Source organism: Puma concolor, chromosome D4 (genome assembly GCF_028749965.1).
Source record: "Puma concolor isolate L17-30 chromosome D4, mPumCon1.1.hap2, whole genome shotgun sequence".
Taxonomy (NCBI): domain Eukaryota; kingdom Metazoa; phylum Chordata; class Mammalia; order Carnivora; family Felidae; genus Puma; species Puma concolor.
In genome coordinates, this window is record NC_141679.1 from 76,705,922 (window position 1) to 76,721,248 (window position 15,327).

Consider the following 15,327-nt stretch of genomic DNA (forward strand, 5'->3'; position numbering starts at 1 on the left):
TGTGACACCAAACATCACATAATCAGAACTGAGCCAATGGTTCCTGAAATTTGCTTTGATATAAAAGTGCTTTGGATTGCAAACATGTTTCCAGGACAAAATATGCTCACAAAAACCAAGGTTTTACTGTATATTTATCCAGAATTTGAAAAGGTGGTCAAAGTCATAAATGTAATTATCTAGTGTAGAGCTCACTAGCTCGATTTAGTTCTCCTATACCCCTTTTTTGTAAACAGCAAAGATGAATCAGTGAAGATAGATTTGGATCTTACATTCACGGAACATACTATGTGTACGCATTTATATGTACAAAGAATCGGGAAGGGATGCTGACCAGGATGTTCTTGGTAGCCTGCCTCAGGGTGGTGATGGAATTTGAGAAGATTTGCCTTGGTTTTTAATTCTTTCTTATAGAGCTCTAATTTGTTAAAAGAAACGTGAGTGTTCTTTATGGTTAGGAAAAAATAAAGCAATTATGATAATATGCTGTCACTTCTCAATTAAGAAAAAAAAGGTCAGCTCTTACCCTAAAGATATGTTAGAACTGAAGCTAGTTTCCTCTACAAGTCTACAGAGGAAATAAAATGTAATCCAGTCTGTGTTGCAGCTTCCTAGAAGGCTTTAGGACTATGAACAGGAGTTTGTCTTATCTTCAGATAGTTTCAGTCTTCTGTACTTGGATTGGGTATTAATGTCTTGCTTACTACCATGAGCTTATCTCAGGAGTCTACTCAATGTCATGGAAAGGTCAGAAGTTCTAGAGTCAAACAGCATGGTTTAAATTCTGCTTTACAATTGTTATCTCCCTGACCTGGGGCAGGTCACTACATTATGCTGGGCCTCAACTGAACAATGCAAATAAATGCCTTCTACCTTTCAAGTTTATATTAGGAATAGGATGAAGAAATTTGGTGAAGGAGCTAATCTAAAGGTGTTTCTAATACAAAGCATCCATCTGGACATTCTAGATGAAAATGTAACCGATATAAGTATCATCCTTTAGTATGGGCAACTGAAAAGCAGGAAAGCAGGAAAATGTGTGGCCAAGGCAAGAGATAAGATGAAATTGAGAATTAGACAGGTGAGCCCCAACGCTGATGTTTTACCACCATAATTGGGATAAGGGACAATCATCAGTTTTGGCAACTGAGTGGGTTGAGTATTCTTGCTTATCACAGCAGAAGAGATTGGGCCCTGCAGCTCTTCAAGGTGAGGAATTGTACCTAAGGCCTTCAGGACACAGTGGTGACCCCTGAAAGTCTACATGCATGGTGAAAAGGTGTACTAGGCGAAACTATATATGCATATGGCCTAAACCTCACAGAGATTGAGGTTTGAATTTATACTGCACACCGTTGTCTGGAAATGCCTGACCTGGGAAACTACTGAGGAAGGAAAAAAAAAAAAAAAAAAAAAAAAGAGGGAGAGGAAGAGAGAGAAGGGAAAAGGTTCTGGGTTAGTGATGTTCCAGGGGTACCTAGAAGTGAACTTGAAAACATTCTAGGAGGATATAGATTTGACACAGGAGACATGTGATTCCCACAGATTAAAACCTAATGAACGTGAGTTCCTGTGTCAAAATTTAAAACATAAAAAAAGTAAACAAGACACCCAGAGAAGGGGCAGCAGTCCACACCAAGGTTTTTGTTGAAGTTTGATCTTGGTGACAAGTATGCATATTCATTAGTATATTAGAGTAAACGAGAAAAAGAAATATAATTGGAAAATACAGTCTGTAAAGATTAGATGGACTGAGAAGGGGAGAGAGCAGAAATAAAGAAATCCAACAAATCCAAATGCAGGCAAGAAAGAGGGGAAACAAATATGCAAAAAAAAAAAAGGAATGACCATTCAAAAGCCCAAACAAGATGTGAAAAATAAATCTGATACAATAGTCCTTCTACTAATCAGATTAAAGTCACCTCTGAAGGTTCTCAGGTCGGACTTAACTAAAGATAAGTTCACTGAAAGGTGAAAGGTAAAGGAATGGAAAATATTTGCCAGGCAAATACTAAGCAAAACTAATTAATATTCATCAGATAAAGGAAACATCGAGGCAAAAAATCTTACTAAGATATAGAGGTCACCATATAAATGATGAAAGGAAATTATGTAACGATTTTGAGCTGAAATATACCAAATAACATGACCTGAAAATGTATAAATAAAAAATGACTTACGTAAAAGAGAGATGAATCTGTGATATTATGATATTTTAACACACCTTTCTTAATAATTAATAGATCAAGCAAGCTAAAATAATGATCTAGAAGATTTTGAACAACACAAAAAAATGTTTCATCTGATAGAAGTGTGTAGAACCTTGCTACTGAATTAAATTATATACATATTTTTTTTCTGGGATATGTAGAACAGACTTTTTCAATTTACCATGTCATAGGCCAGAAAACAACAAATCAAAAGAATCAGTGTCACATAAAACATTATCTCCATGATACAATACGTACATATATACATACATGAATAAATACATAAATAAATAGATAATTAAATGAAAAAGGTAAAACTTTTTGGTAATTTAAATATATGACCAAGAAGCCAAAGACTTGTGTAAGATATTAGCATACAGAATTCAGCAATATATTAAAACCTCTGCCTTCACACAAACATGCACGTTGTACATAGGCATGCTTATCCCAGAATAAGAAGGGACTCTAATGTTAGATGGTCTTTGAATTCCAGTAATTCACAATAGTAGCATATGAGATGATGTTTCTAAAACAAGGTTGTCTTACTAGATGCAGAATTTAAGTCTCTTGTTAAAATCAGGCCCCTTTATGATCAAAACAAGACAAAGCAAATGAAACAGTGTTATCTGGGAATAGAAAGGTACATCCTTAATCTCCTAAAGGATATATACTGAAATACAGTAGGCATAACTAACAAAACAGTCTATGAGGACATCTAAATATAATATCAATTTGTAAAACTGAGTTATTAGTCTCCAAATATGAGAATACAAATACAGATGTGCAGGTACATGTGTGTATATGTGTGTGAGTAGATGGATCGATAAGTAGATAGATACATGGATTAAAGCTACCATTTACTATAGTGCTGACATCTAGAAATGCTCAAAGTTAGGTATATATTCCTAATAAAATGTCATCACAATTTTTATGAAGAAAGCTTTAAAACTTTACTGAAACCATAAAAGGAGACCTATATAAATAAAAAGATGAAGCGTGTGTATAAATGGGAGGATACAATACCATAAAGATGTCTTTCCCCCTCAAATACGTCTATAAATTCAATGAAATTGGAATCAAAATCCCAACAGGCATTTTAAAAAATGAAACTTTGAATTCACGTGGAAGATCTCAGGGGTCTTTTGAAGGGGAAAACCAAAGTATAGAATGGACTTGTAGCATAAATCAAGACTTTTATAAAACTCTGGATATTAAGACAAAGTGCTATTGATAAGGTGATGGGAAAAAATAGGCCAATGAAACAAGATTACCCAGAAACAAACTTATCTAAGTACGGAATGATATATGGCAGATGTGGTATTGCAGTTCAGTAGCAAAAGGATTATTACATATATAATGCTGGGCCAGTGGCTCATCCGTATTTGAGGGGAAAACAATCATTATTACACACCACTTGAAAAACTATATTGTTCGTGATTAAAGCCATACGTGTGAAAATAAAAACCTTAAAACTATTCAAAAGAAATAGAGGTGACTATGCTATGACCTTGGCAGAAAGAAACATTTATTCACGAAGATATAAAAAGGACAAATCGTGAAGGAGATGATTTAAAAATTCTGCTCAACAAAGCAGCCTAAACAGAATAAAAGGAAGAGGAGTCACAGACCTAGAAATAGTATTTGCAGTACCTTTAATTATAAAGGATTAGTACGCAGTGTACGTAAATATACTCATATGGCAATAGAGAAAAAGAAAAAAAAAGAACGCAATTAAAACAGGCAAAAGTGATGAACAAGCAAGTAACATGGACGGGAAACCTATGTGGTCAACAAACACATGAAATGATACTCAGCCTTGTTAGTAATCAGGGAAAGGCAAAATGCAGCAGTAATTAAATGATATTTTAATATCCATCAGATTGGCAAAAAATGTTTGGCAGAATCAAGTGCTGACACAGACCTGGAGCATTTGGAAGTCTGTTGTAGGCAACAGACTTAATCGGTATAACCATTTGGGAGAATAATTTGGCAGTATCTACAAAGTTGAAGATGCAATCGATTACCTTCATCCTAGAGATCCTACTTTAGATACATTTCTTTCAGAAAACTTTTGTTCTGTGTGCAAAGGAAAATGGACCCAATGTTTAAAGTCACATTATTGGAAATAGCAAACAAAAAGGATTAATGGTGGCAATAATAATAGAAACCACCTAGATGTCCATCAAGAAAAGAATGGTCAAATGAAGTGTGGTATATTCATACAATATAATATTTACATCAATGAAAATAATGAGCTAGAGCTGCATGTATCCATGTGTATAATTTTATGTATCAGTGTGTACGATTTCAAAAAATAATGCTAGACAAAAAAATGTCAGCTTCATATTGATAAATAGGGTATTAAAACACTTATGAAATTTAAAATACGCAAAACAATGCATATGTATGAAAACATTCATGATAGAGAAATGGGATACAGGTGGAGCACAGAGGTGGGTTGAAAGCAAATACACAAAATAGTATATTTTATTTCTTTTTACAACAAAAATAAGAGATGAAGGGAATATGGCGAAGTGTTATAATTTGACAAAGCTGGGTAGTGAGCCTAGGGACTTTTATTTTATAGTGTTCTCTATACTTTTCTATCTAACTGATATATTTTCTCGTTAAGACAGTAATAATCGTATGTATAAAGTTCCTTGGTACATCATCTCAGGCTCAGAAAGTGTTTTCCTTCTCTTCCCATTCTTGGCTGGTAGTTGGTATGCAAAGTGCTTGGTTTTTACCCTCTGATCCTTGGCCCAGGGCAGAACTGGAATACTTGGGCTCTTCCTCAGCCAGATGCATCCTAGGTGGTGCCCCCCCACCATGTCGTCCAGCTCAGACAATCTGGTGGTAGGTCTTGAACTATACCCATTCTCAGTGCACAGTTCTAACTGCTGAGGCGGCTTCTAGCTGGTGGAAAAGCTCATGACAGAAAAATACAAAACTACATTTCTCATTAAATTAGGAATATGCATTGCAAAGTTGATTGTCTTTCTCCCGAGATTTCCATTTCATAGATGAAGAGACAGAGACAGTTCAGAGACAGGAAAGGGCTTGTGGTAGTGGTAGTGTTTAAAGGAATGTTTGTATTTCTCCTAAGCCCTACAACTTTCAAAGTGGTCTTTGTATGTGGACTCTACTTGGTTCAGAACTAGGTCTTTGAACTTTTCTGCGGTATTTTCTCTGTTCATAACAGCTTCCACTTCCAGAAAGTGCTGTCTTGGGATGGAGTTAGATAGACCTGGCTCAAGTCTCAGTCCCAAAAGCAATGTCACTGTGGGCAGTAGGTCAACCTTCCTAAATACGACTTTCAACAACTGAAAAGGGAGATAATAATAATTATTCAAGAAAATGTTGTTTGGATTAAATGAGATGATTCATAGAAAATACTAAGCATTGTGACAAGTATATGATAAACAGGCAACAAACGGAAATGACAGTCGCTGTTCTTATTGCAGAGGAAGGAGTTTCAAAGAAGCATGACACAGTTTGGAGAGACAGACTGTGACCAGTGAACGCTATAAGATGGAAACAATAGGGGTCGATAAAGAGTAATCAAGAGGCTTTAGAGCTTTTCCTGGGAGCAGCAAAATGGGATATGTGCATAGTGCAGTGAGGCTCTCGATCCCTCTTTTCTGCTGATGCACTTTTATATTTCTCATTTCATTTTTGCGTGGGTATGGGGCAAGAGTCCTATATCCTGATTAGAAGGTAGAAAAACAGACCTGGAAAGTGAAGTGACGTGCCTGTAGATTTCAGATGGGTTTTCGTGGACCAGTCACGTGTGATATAAACGACACATCAACAGTTTAAGAAGTACACATTTTTGCCGAAAGCTAGGTCAGATGGTGCTTAGCCTCCTTATGGATATTTATGTCCATATTAATATTTTCAAGATCATGATTTCATAATCTGGCAATAGTCTATAGACTATATGGCAATAGTCTATAACTAAATTCTACTCCAAGATTGGGACCTCAAGGTACTTGGCCGGCTCATTTGGTAGAACATGTGACTCTTGACCTCGAACTTACAGTTTCGAGCCCCATGTTGAATGCAGAGATCACTTAAAAATAAAATCTTTAAAGGGGCACCTGGGTGGCTAAGTCAGTTGGGCGTCCAACTTTGGCTCAGGTCATGATCTCGCAGTTGGTGAGTTTGAGCCCCGTGTTGGGCTCTGTACTGACAGCTCAGAGCCTGGAGCCTGCTTCGGATTCTGTGACTCCTCCTCTCTTGCCCCTCCCATGCTCATTCTCTGTCCTGCTCTCTCAATAATAAATAAAAATAAAAAAAAATTTTTTTTAATAAAATCTTAAAAAAAATAAAAATGGAATAAAAATTAAAAGATTGGGCTCCCGATCTGATCCACATTACCATCAATATGACATTTCTGAGGAGGATACTGAAATATCATACCAATTAGAAATGCCACTGTTTTCTTTTATAATTGCCAGAAAGGCGAACCGAAGGCTGATACGTCATTTGAGAGGTTTCTGAAAGAACGATGGCTAAATGTTAATTTTTTTTTTCAAAAGAAGTCATACTAAGGGTGCATAAAACAACACCTCAAAAGTAGCCAAGCAATCTCATTCCATTTCAAGACTGCAGTTTACATTTATTAGCTGGACTGATGAAATTAATCTGAGATGCAATTTGAAGAATTGACCATTAACTGCTAATGAGGTTTAGCTTTTTAAAAAAGTAAGTAAATGACACTGAGAATTCTGTGAAATAAATCAGAAGTGATGCAATTAATCACGTTTCAGAGGAAGTGGTAACATTTTAGTTCCAAGCAAAGAGTAAATAGGGAGTTTTGGCTTGGCGGTGTGATGCCCCTCGCTGCTCTAAATGAGATTTTGAACCGAAGAGTGGCTTTGGATCTCATAATATTCTGGTGGTGTTGGCAGTTCTGGAAAAGGGAGATACCACAGAATGGTTCAGGCATCAAGGTTGAGATGTTGGCCGCAGCAGGGATGCAGAAGGAATCACTCGGAAGCTTCTGGGCTGGGGAAGAGGGACAGAGGCTAGAGTCTGATGGATGTGGGAGGCCCAGGATAAGGAGTTTAAGTGACAGGGTAAGACCAGGTGGTATCAGGAGCAGCTAAAGGGAACAACTTGACATCAATGTCCCACTTTTAGACCAAGCACGAAATGGGTCCTAACCTCCAGCAAAGTCTTCAGAGGTCACTAGCTTGTCCTTCCATAAGAATTCTATTCTACCTAGGGGCGCCTGGGTGGCTCAGTTGGTTAAGCATCCAACTTCGGCTCATGTCATGATCTCATGGTCCGTGTAAGCCCCGCATCGGGCTCTGTGCTGACAGCTCAGAGGCTGGAGCCTGCTTCAGATTGTGTGTCTCCCCCTCTCTCTGCCCCTCCTATGCCCATGCTCTGTCTCTCAATAATAAATAAACGTTAAAAAAAAAAAAAAAAAGAATTCTTTTCTACCTAGATTCTTGAGAAAAGAGCCCTCAGCATTAATTTTGACTTCAACATGGAGGAAATGTAGTTTTATCACAAGGATTCTTCAGTGGGAAAACATAATCTTTTTTTTTTTTTTTTTAATTTTTTTTTCAACGTTTATTTTTATTTTTGGGACAGAGAGAGACAGAGCATGAACGGGGGAGGGGCAGAGAGAGAGGGAGACACAGAATCGGAAACAGGCTCCAGGCTCTGAGCCATCAGCCCAGAGCCCGACGCGGGGCTCGAACTCACGGACCGCAAGATCGTGACCTGGCTGAAGTCGGACGCTCAACCGACTGCGCCACCCAGGCGCCCCATGGAAAACATAATCTTTTAACAGCAGCAGCACTGCTCTCCTTTCCCTGCCTTTTCACCAAAGTAGTGACTTGGGCTTCTCTTTTCCTATCTGGAAACTTGGGATAACAACCCCTCCTTCCAAGAGCTGCTGTCAGGCTTCTGGGAGGTAATGATACATGGGCTGTGCACACACAGTTGGAAGAAGGAGGCTTATCAAGGTCTCCCTACCAATCAGATGTGTTCTGTGTGATGCTAGTGGGTAAGAAGGAGGTGTGAGCGGAAGTTATGGGGAGACCGATTTTGCCCCGGGGTAAGACAAACCTTCTGGGATCCAGAATTTTCAGAAGTTGGAATAGCCACGTGGAGGGAGAGCAAGCTGCAGGCACTGAGGGTGTTGTAGCCACATGATGTGGCAGAAAAGAGACTTTCCACTAAGCTGTGGCACGTGCAGTTTGTGGGTTTACCTAACCAAGGTTACATGTAGCTATCTGTCACTCCATCCCTTCTACTGAAGAGAGCATAGCATAACTCCAGTGAATGAGAATATTGATACTTAAGCATTAACAGTGATGGGTTAAAATTTGTTAACCATCAGAGGCTGGGCACATATATGCTTTATATATGTTTTCACATTCAATCTGTAATAAAATGCCATGAGGTCAGGTTCATGACTAATTTAGAACAGGCTCAGGGCAGTGAAGCAACCTGCCTGTGACTTCTGAGCTCGTAAGTGACGAAGCCAGGATAGAGACACGTGTTTGCTTGCCTCAGACTTGTGTTTATTGAGAAGGAGGAGGAGGAATAGGGGAGCAACGAGGGCAACGTAGGGGGGAGGCGGAAAACATTCACAAATATTAGCAGAGTACCTTAAATATTACCAGCCATAAGTCATTTGTGACGCACACTACAAGGAAAAACACAACGTAGAGATGTACTTCTCACACCCTCTTGCTTTCCACAGAAGAGCTCCATCTAGTTCAGACATTGACCATATGCCCCCAGTGGCCTGAGATGTAGCCTGAAGAAAATTTCCTTTTTTATTTCATAACACGGCCACATTTGTTTAATATAAAACATGCCTCCATATTTTAGAGGAAGATGAATATACAGTAGGATGCATGGCTTCCTTATCTTGTGGCTCCGTGTATCACCTGGGAAGACCCCGCTCTCCCCTTCCCCCAAGGAAAGCCACTCTCCCCGACACCACGATATTCAGTTTTAGAAGTACCACCAGAAAAAGTGTACATTTGTTGATCTAGAGGTGGCTAAAATACCTAAAAAGCTTTTTTTAAAAAGAAAAAAAGAAAGCCTGTTTCACCAAATCAGCATTCCAGAAGTTTACAAGGCAACAGTTAATTCATATATTCATACATATAATAGCTCAAGATGTGTATGCATTTTACCACCTAGCTTTCATTAACAGAACGCTAATGGAATCCCCAGGGACTTCTAGTCTACCCTCAATAGTGCTTTTTGCTCTCGCACTGCCAAAACAAAGTCTCTTTTGGGTAACAAGTCCAACATTCTCAGGAAGGCTGTATTCCTCACCAGAGTCCTCCAGTGCTCATAAACTCATACTCATCATTGTGTTGAGATTTGGGAGACACTGTCTGTCCATTGCCTCTGCACCTGTTATCTTATTGCCCTTATCCAAACAGCCCCAGCCCTAACAGCAGCTGAAACAACAGATGGGCAGGAGAACTTGAGATTTTTTGACATCATCCTTTTGTTTATGAAATCCCACCCCCCAACTCTGGAATCTGATAGGAATTCTCTTCATTATCATTTTGTGGGATTTTTTTTTTCCCCATGACACTTTTTTATTCTTAAAAAGTAAATAATTAATCCGAGGGTGGGGGGAGATAAAAAGAGGAATAACCTTGCCCTTTGAAAATGGTCAACAAGGAAATGGGGGTGGTGATTTTGTCACGTGGAATTGACATAAATGTATCTTTGCCTTGGAGGATAATTGCCGGTAGCCAGGTTTGGTGGCAGGATGAATTCAAGCAGGGAGCTGAGACGGGCTAATGAAGGGGAGGGTGGAAATCTGGTGATAAGGTTGAGTGTGAGGAAGTCGGAACACGCACTGCCCTGGGAGGTCTGAAGAGCAGAGGGGAGATGCAGGCTAGGCAAACTGAGAACCTGGCAGGCACCAGTGCCTGGAATTGCAATTTCAGGACAGAATCCCCATTGCAAGGGATGAGATTATTAAAACAGGCCTAACCTAGGGATTATGGAGGCAGAATGCAGGATATTATTTAGTAGCATATGATTGTAAGCAAGTTGATTAACCTCTCTATGCCTCAGATTTATCATCTGTAAAATAAACATGAAAATACTCGTACACACGTAGGGTTGTTTTGATCTCAAATGAGAAAATACACACAATGTGTGTAGCCCCAAGCCTGACAGTCAGTTAATGGATGCTGCTATGGTTGCTCCTTTAGTCTAGAGTGAGACACATGGAGAGGAGCAGGAGGTGGGGAGAAGGACAACCAGTGGATGTGCAGTATAAGGAAGGGGCTTACTGACACGTAATGGGGTTTTGTTGAGTTCCTGAAATGAGGGGGAAAGAGCGGACTGTGCCCACAGAATCTGGCATGATACTTTCCCCACTCTGTCTGCTTATCCCATTTAGTTTCTCTCCCAGACACCCTCATTTTGGGTCACATTCCATCCGACTCTTACCCACCAGGGTTATTGTGAAGGTTAAATTAAAGATCAAAAAGTATCTAGTAATATTCAGTCATGTGTCAATTGATGCTAGTTATTATTGCTGTTCGTTCTGGTGTGGTCTGTCATGCGTAGGCGAGTGTCTTAACCATAGCAGATGATAAAAATGATTGGATGACTTAATGTATGTGTGCTTTCAAAAGTAAGCAGGACTGATAGAATATCCTCAAGGGGATCAATTTTGTCTGCCCCCAGAATTGTGTCTGTGTAGCTGATCATCTTCATTAACAGTCTTCTTTGTTTTCCAGGGATCTCAGTCTTGGCAGTGTGTACAAATACTGGGTCATCACCATTTCGGGAAGTGAAGAGAGTGAGCCATCACCTGCTGCTGTATACATCCACGGGAGTGGGTATTGTGGCGACGGCATTATCCAGAAGTAAGTAGATCTCATTAATGAAAGGGGAGGGAGTGATGTTAACCAGGCCGCGAGATGGTCAGGGTGCTACATAGAAGAGCTTATGAGATACTCTACGATGTGTGAGCTGTGAGTTCCCAGCAATGCCCAGCAGCCTGTCTGTTTGTCTGCAAGTAGCTTCCTGGCCTCAAAAGAAAAGCAGTGATTCTTCTTGGAACACATCTGTTTCTCGAGTATGTAATATAGAATATGATTCTGACAGGGCTACTGTCATGTGCTTACTACAGCATGCTCTTACTTACAGTTGTTTTATGTTGACTCTAAGGGTTCTGTTTGTCTTTTCCATCCCAGCCCACATTCAGCTAACAGGACGCTGTGCATCCAGGTCAAAACACTTTTATATTCTTTGCTGGCTACTGTTTCAAGTTGTTAAAACCTGTGTATTTTTTTTGTTATTTCTGTTGTAGCGTGTTATAGTAACAATTTACAAAATGGATCATAGGCTCATCAAAATAACAAAATATCCTAGCTTGCTATAATGCTGAAACCACATGTAGTAAACAGCACTCCAGGGTGAATATTGAACATGAACATAAATAAGTGCAGGGGGGCAAAGGAATCAGAAAGTGTAAAGACTCCACATGAGCAGCCAAAAAGGAAAAGTGTGAGTAGAAAATAGAAAGCTGCATGTCTACACCATGGATTTTATTGGGTCATCAGTCCATTTATCCCCTTGTCCACAGGGTGAGGTATTGCACAACTGTGAAATAGGGGCAAGAAACCATCAAGAGTCTTACATTGTTTAAAAATTTTTTCAAAAAAAAATAAAATAAAATAAACCTCCTCTTAAGAGTTTTTTCCTCCAAAATTAGCACAAAAATGTTTTCTGGCACAACATCGAATAGTTTTTTCCCCAGAGGTGAAAAAGGGACCAGAAATCATTCGCAGTTAAGTTTCTTATTGCTAACTTTGTGTTCCTTATTGCTAACGTGGTTGCAAGTTGTACTAATGCTAAGAGACTTTTAAAATCGTCGGCAGGTTTAATGATAAACGTCACACATGGAGAGGACAAACAAGCTATTGGCGAAATCCCATCATTAAATGGCGCTGTTGGGTGTCACATAATATCTGTGCAATGTGGCATTGCAGTGACTGTTTCTGTAGGGGGAGGGGCGCCGTAAAGAGAATTTGTTTCACAGTTGGATGAAACCGCTGATATGCAGACCATGAATCATAGGTGTGGTACATATATGAAAGAAAAGTGCTAGATGACTCCTTCTTTCAGTTCATCATTGACTCTGGTGCTGGAGGGGAAGAGCAATTTAATTTGGTACCGATGATCGTGTGGCATGTAATGTAAATTGGAAACCTGCTTTGGGATGAAAGGACCGGCCAGGCTAGCAAGGATAACACAGTTGTGCAAGTACAGCATTTGCACATGAATACCCATCCACACAGACATCAGTTACTGGCCAGCAGTTTGCTTTCTAGTCATGACTTCCATTGAAGGAAATATTGAATGTTGCATATATGATCAGATGATGGCCAGCATGTTACATCTTTTCAACGTGCTGTGCAGAAAGAATGTCCAAGTTTCAACCACCCCTACAGACTGAAGTATATGGGCTATGACAAGAAAGGTACTAATTCCAGTTTTGGGAATGAAAAAATGATGCTTTCTTTTAATATAGACACTGGCAAGGCCAGTAATGATTATTTGCACAATTTCAAGTGAATTGCTGAAATGACATATCTCAGGGATATATCCATGTCTTAAATGTCCTGCAGCTATAATTACAAAGCATGAATTATCAAGGTTTTAATATTAAGGAGACAATATAAGGATTTTTAAGTGTTGAATTATGGTACAAATCACCTGATGGCCAAGAATTTGACTCATGAAGCATAGAAGATAAAGCTCCTCATTGGTTGGAGAATGAAACTCCTGATGTGTTGTCCTGTGCACTTAAAATCCCATCCAAATGCAACAACTAAACATGAAGATACAGTTTCCAGTGCTTAATGTAATGCAACTGGGGAAAGGGAAGCCTTTCACTGTTCTCTCCCACATTAAGACATCAACTTCTGGCTCTTGACACAGCTGTTCTGATGGAGTACTGAGCGACTGAACAAGGCAGTCTCCAGGGAAAGTGCCCCATCACTGTGGGTCTAAGACTGAGCTGCGCATCCAGAATATCCAGGAAACACTTGCGGTCATTGCTGACAACCCGTAATTGTGATTTGGGATTTTCTAGTTTAGCACAAAGAATAAAAAAAGAAACTCACCAGATGTAGAACCTGACCTATAACTCAGTCTGTTCATTTTGGAGCCAGATAGAGATGTATTGGTAAAATACTGCAAACAATATCATTCTTCTTGCTGATCTAAAACTATTATTATTATTATTACTATAATTATTATTAATATAAGTAGTATTTTTAATAAAGGTTTTTTTTAGTACTTTTACCTAGAATTGGTATCCTACCCAGACATCAAATATTTTCTAAGTTACCTACAGGTACCAAATATTTGTTGACATGCTTTGGAGAAAACCAAATGCAGTTGATGGATAGTTCCCTGGGCAAAAACAAACAAATAAAAACTTTGAGGAAAAGGAGGAATATCATCTCAGCTAATTGGATTTTTCATGGGATGATACATGTGAATTTACTATGTATATTTAAGAGAATTTGCAAAGTTATTCAGATAGACTAAACACTTCATGAGGCCCCTAATGGATGAAAGCATTGGATGAATATAATGATAATACTCATAAATCTTTTTTGAGCCTCCGCTATGCACAAGCATTGTGCTACCCTATTATCTCCATGTGAAACCACATGAACAGCATCCATATAAAATAGGTTCTATTACCATACTTTACAAAAGAGATAACTCATGTACAAAGATTCTAGTGACTTTCTCAACCTGGCATACCCGGGAAAGAGCAGAACCTAGATGTGAACCCAGAGCCCATGTTCTCATTGGGATGCACCATTGCCTCACCTTGTGACCAGCAACCCTACAAAACTAACAAGTAAAGGAGTAGCTACATGCTCTCTGTTGTACCCCAGGCACTGTGCCTGGCATTGCGGGGCTAGGATGACAAAGGCTGTCGCTTCCTTTGACATCTGAAAGCCCAATGTAGGGGGGCTGTCAGGTAAATGGGCAGAGGTGGTCAGTTTGACAATTGCTGTCATAGATGGAGCCTGGTGGCTTTGGACACAGAGAAGACCGCCATCCACTCCAGCTTGGGAGGTCAAAGGAGGTTTCTCAGAAACTCTATCTAATGATAGATCTATCATGCCTAGAAGATATTTGTGGTAACACCAATGTTTTGCTTAAACCAAGAGAACATACTGTTTGGGTGGTGAGGGAAGGCGGGTTAGATGTGTTCTTTGTGGCTTTGGGAAACCAGCCCAGGTTCAAAAAAAAAAAAAAACTCTCCCTAGATAACCCATGAGATAGTTAAGAAACACAAGAGATTCACTGGCAGTGATTGGGAATATGGGCCCAGCTTGGAATACGGAATTCCCTTCTCCCTGGCTCCTAGGTTTGCAGACAGGGGAGAACTTGAGTGCCTCCTCAGTGATTAGTGCGATGGCCCAGCCATCCTAAGGATTGATTGCAAGGCACCATCCTGCTACTCCAACACCTCCTAAAAGCAACAAACATTTCCCAGTGTTAATTGCCCGGGTGAAAGGAAAAGTCTGAGGCCTCTCCCATGCTGTGACAGGTCCCAGCTGGTCTCTGGGGAGGGAGGGACAGCTGCCACACACTCTGCAGAGACCTCCCAGGACTAAGAGGGAATGGGATCCGTGATTCCCCAAGCATCTACTGTATGTCATGCACCATGCCAACCATTGTTAAGTTACATTCTGTCCTTGTGCTGGCTCTAAGGAGCAAGTCTGATGATCTCCATTTGAACCTGTGGGAAAACAGAGACTCAGCATCTGGAAGAGCACTGTCCAGTGGACTTTTCTGCAGTGATGGAAACATATTCTGTGCTGTCCAGTCCAGGAGCCACTAGCTCTCGAGTACAGCTCTCGAGGACTTGAAACGTGGCTATGGCGACTGAGGAATGGAATTTTAACTTTTTTTGTAGTCTTAATTGATTTAAATGGTCAAGTAGAGATTAGGTGGCTTATCTGTGATCACATGGCCGGTTTGGAACAAGGGGATCTAACACCAAGTTTTCCGTTTCTCAATGGATGAGGATTTTCCAGGTAGTGGCAATCCATTCAGTCCTTCAGCTCTTACTCTT

At 39.8% G+C, this 15,327-nt stretch overlaps 1 protein-coding gene across 1 annotated transcript in view; it reads left to right on the plus strand.

The window, feature by feature from the left end:
• PAPPA (pappalysin 1) overlaps positions 1–15,327 on the plus strand; it is a 244,271-nt gene that overhangs the window by 98,748 nt on the left and 130,196 nt on the right. Inside the window, exon 8 of the mRNA XM_086683839.1 lies at positions 10,955–11,083. Within this exon, the coding sequence (XP_086539965.1) occupies positions 10,955–11,083 (129 nt within the window). The remainder of the gene's footprint in view (positions 1–10,954; positions 11,084–15,327) is intronic.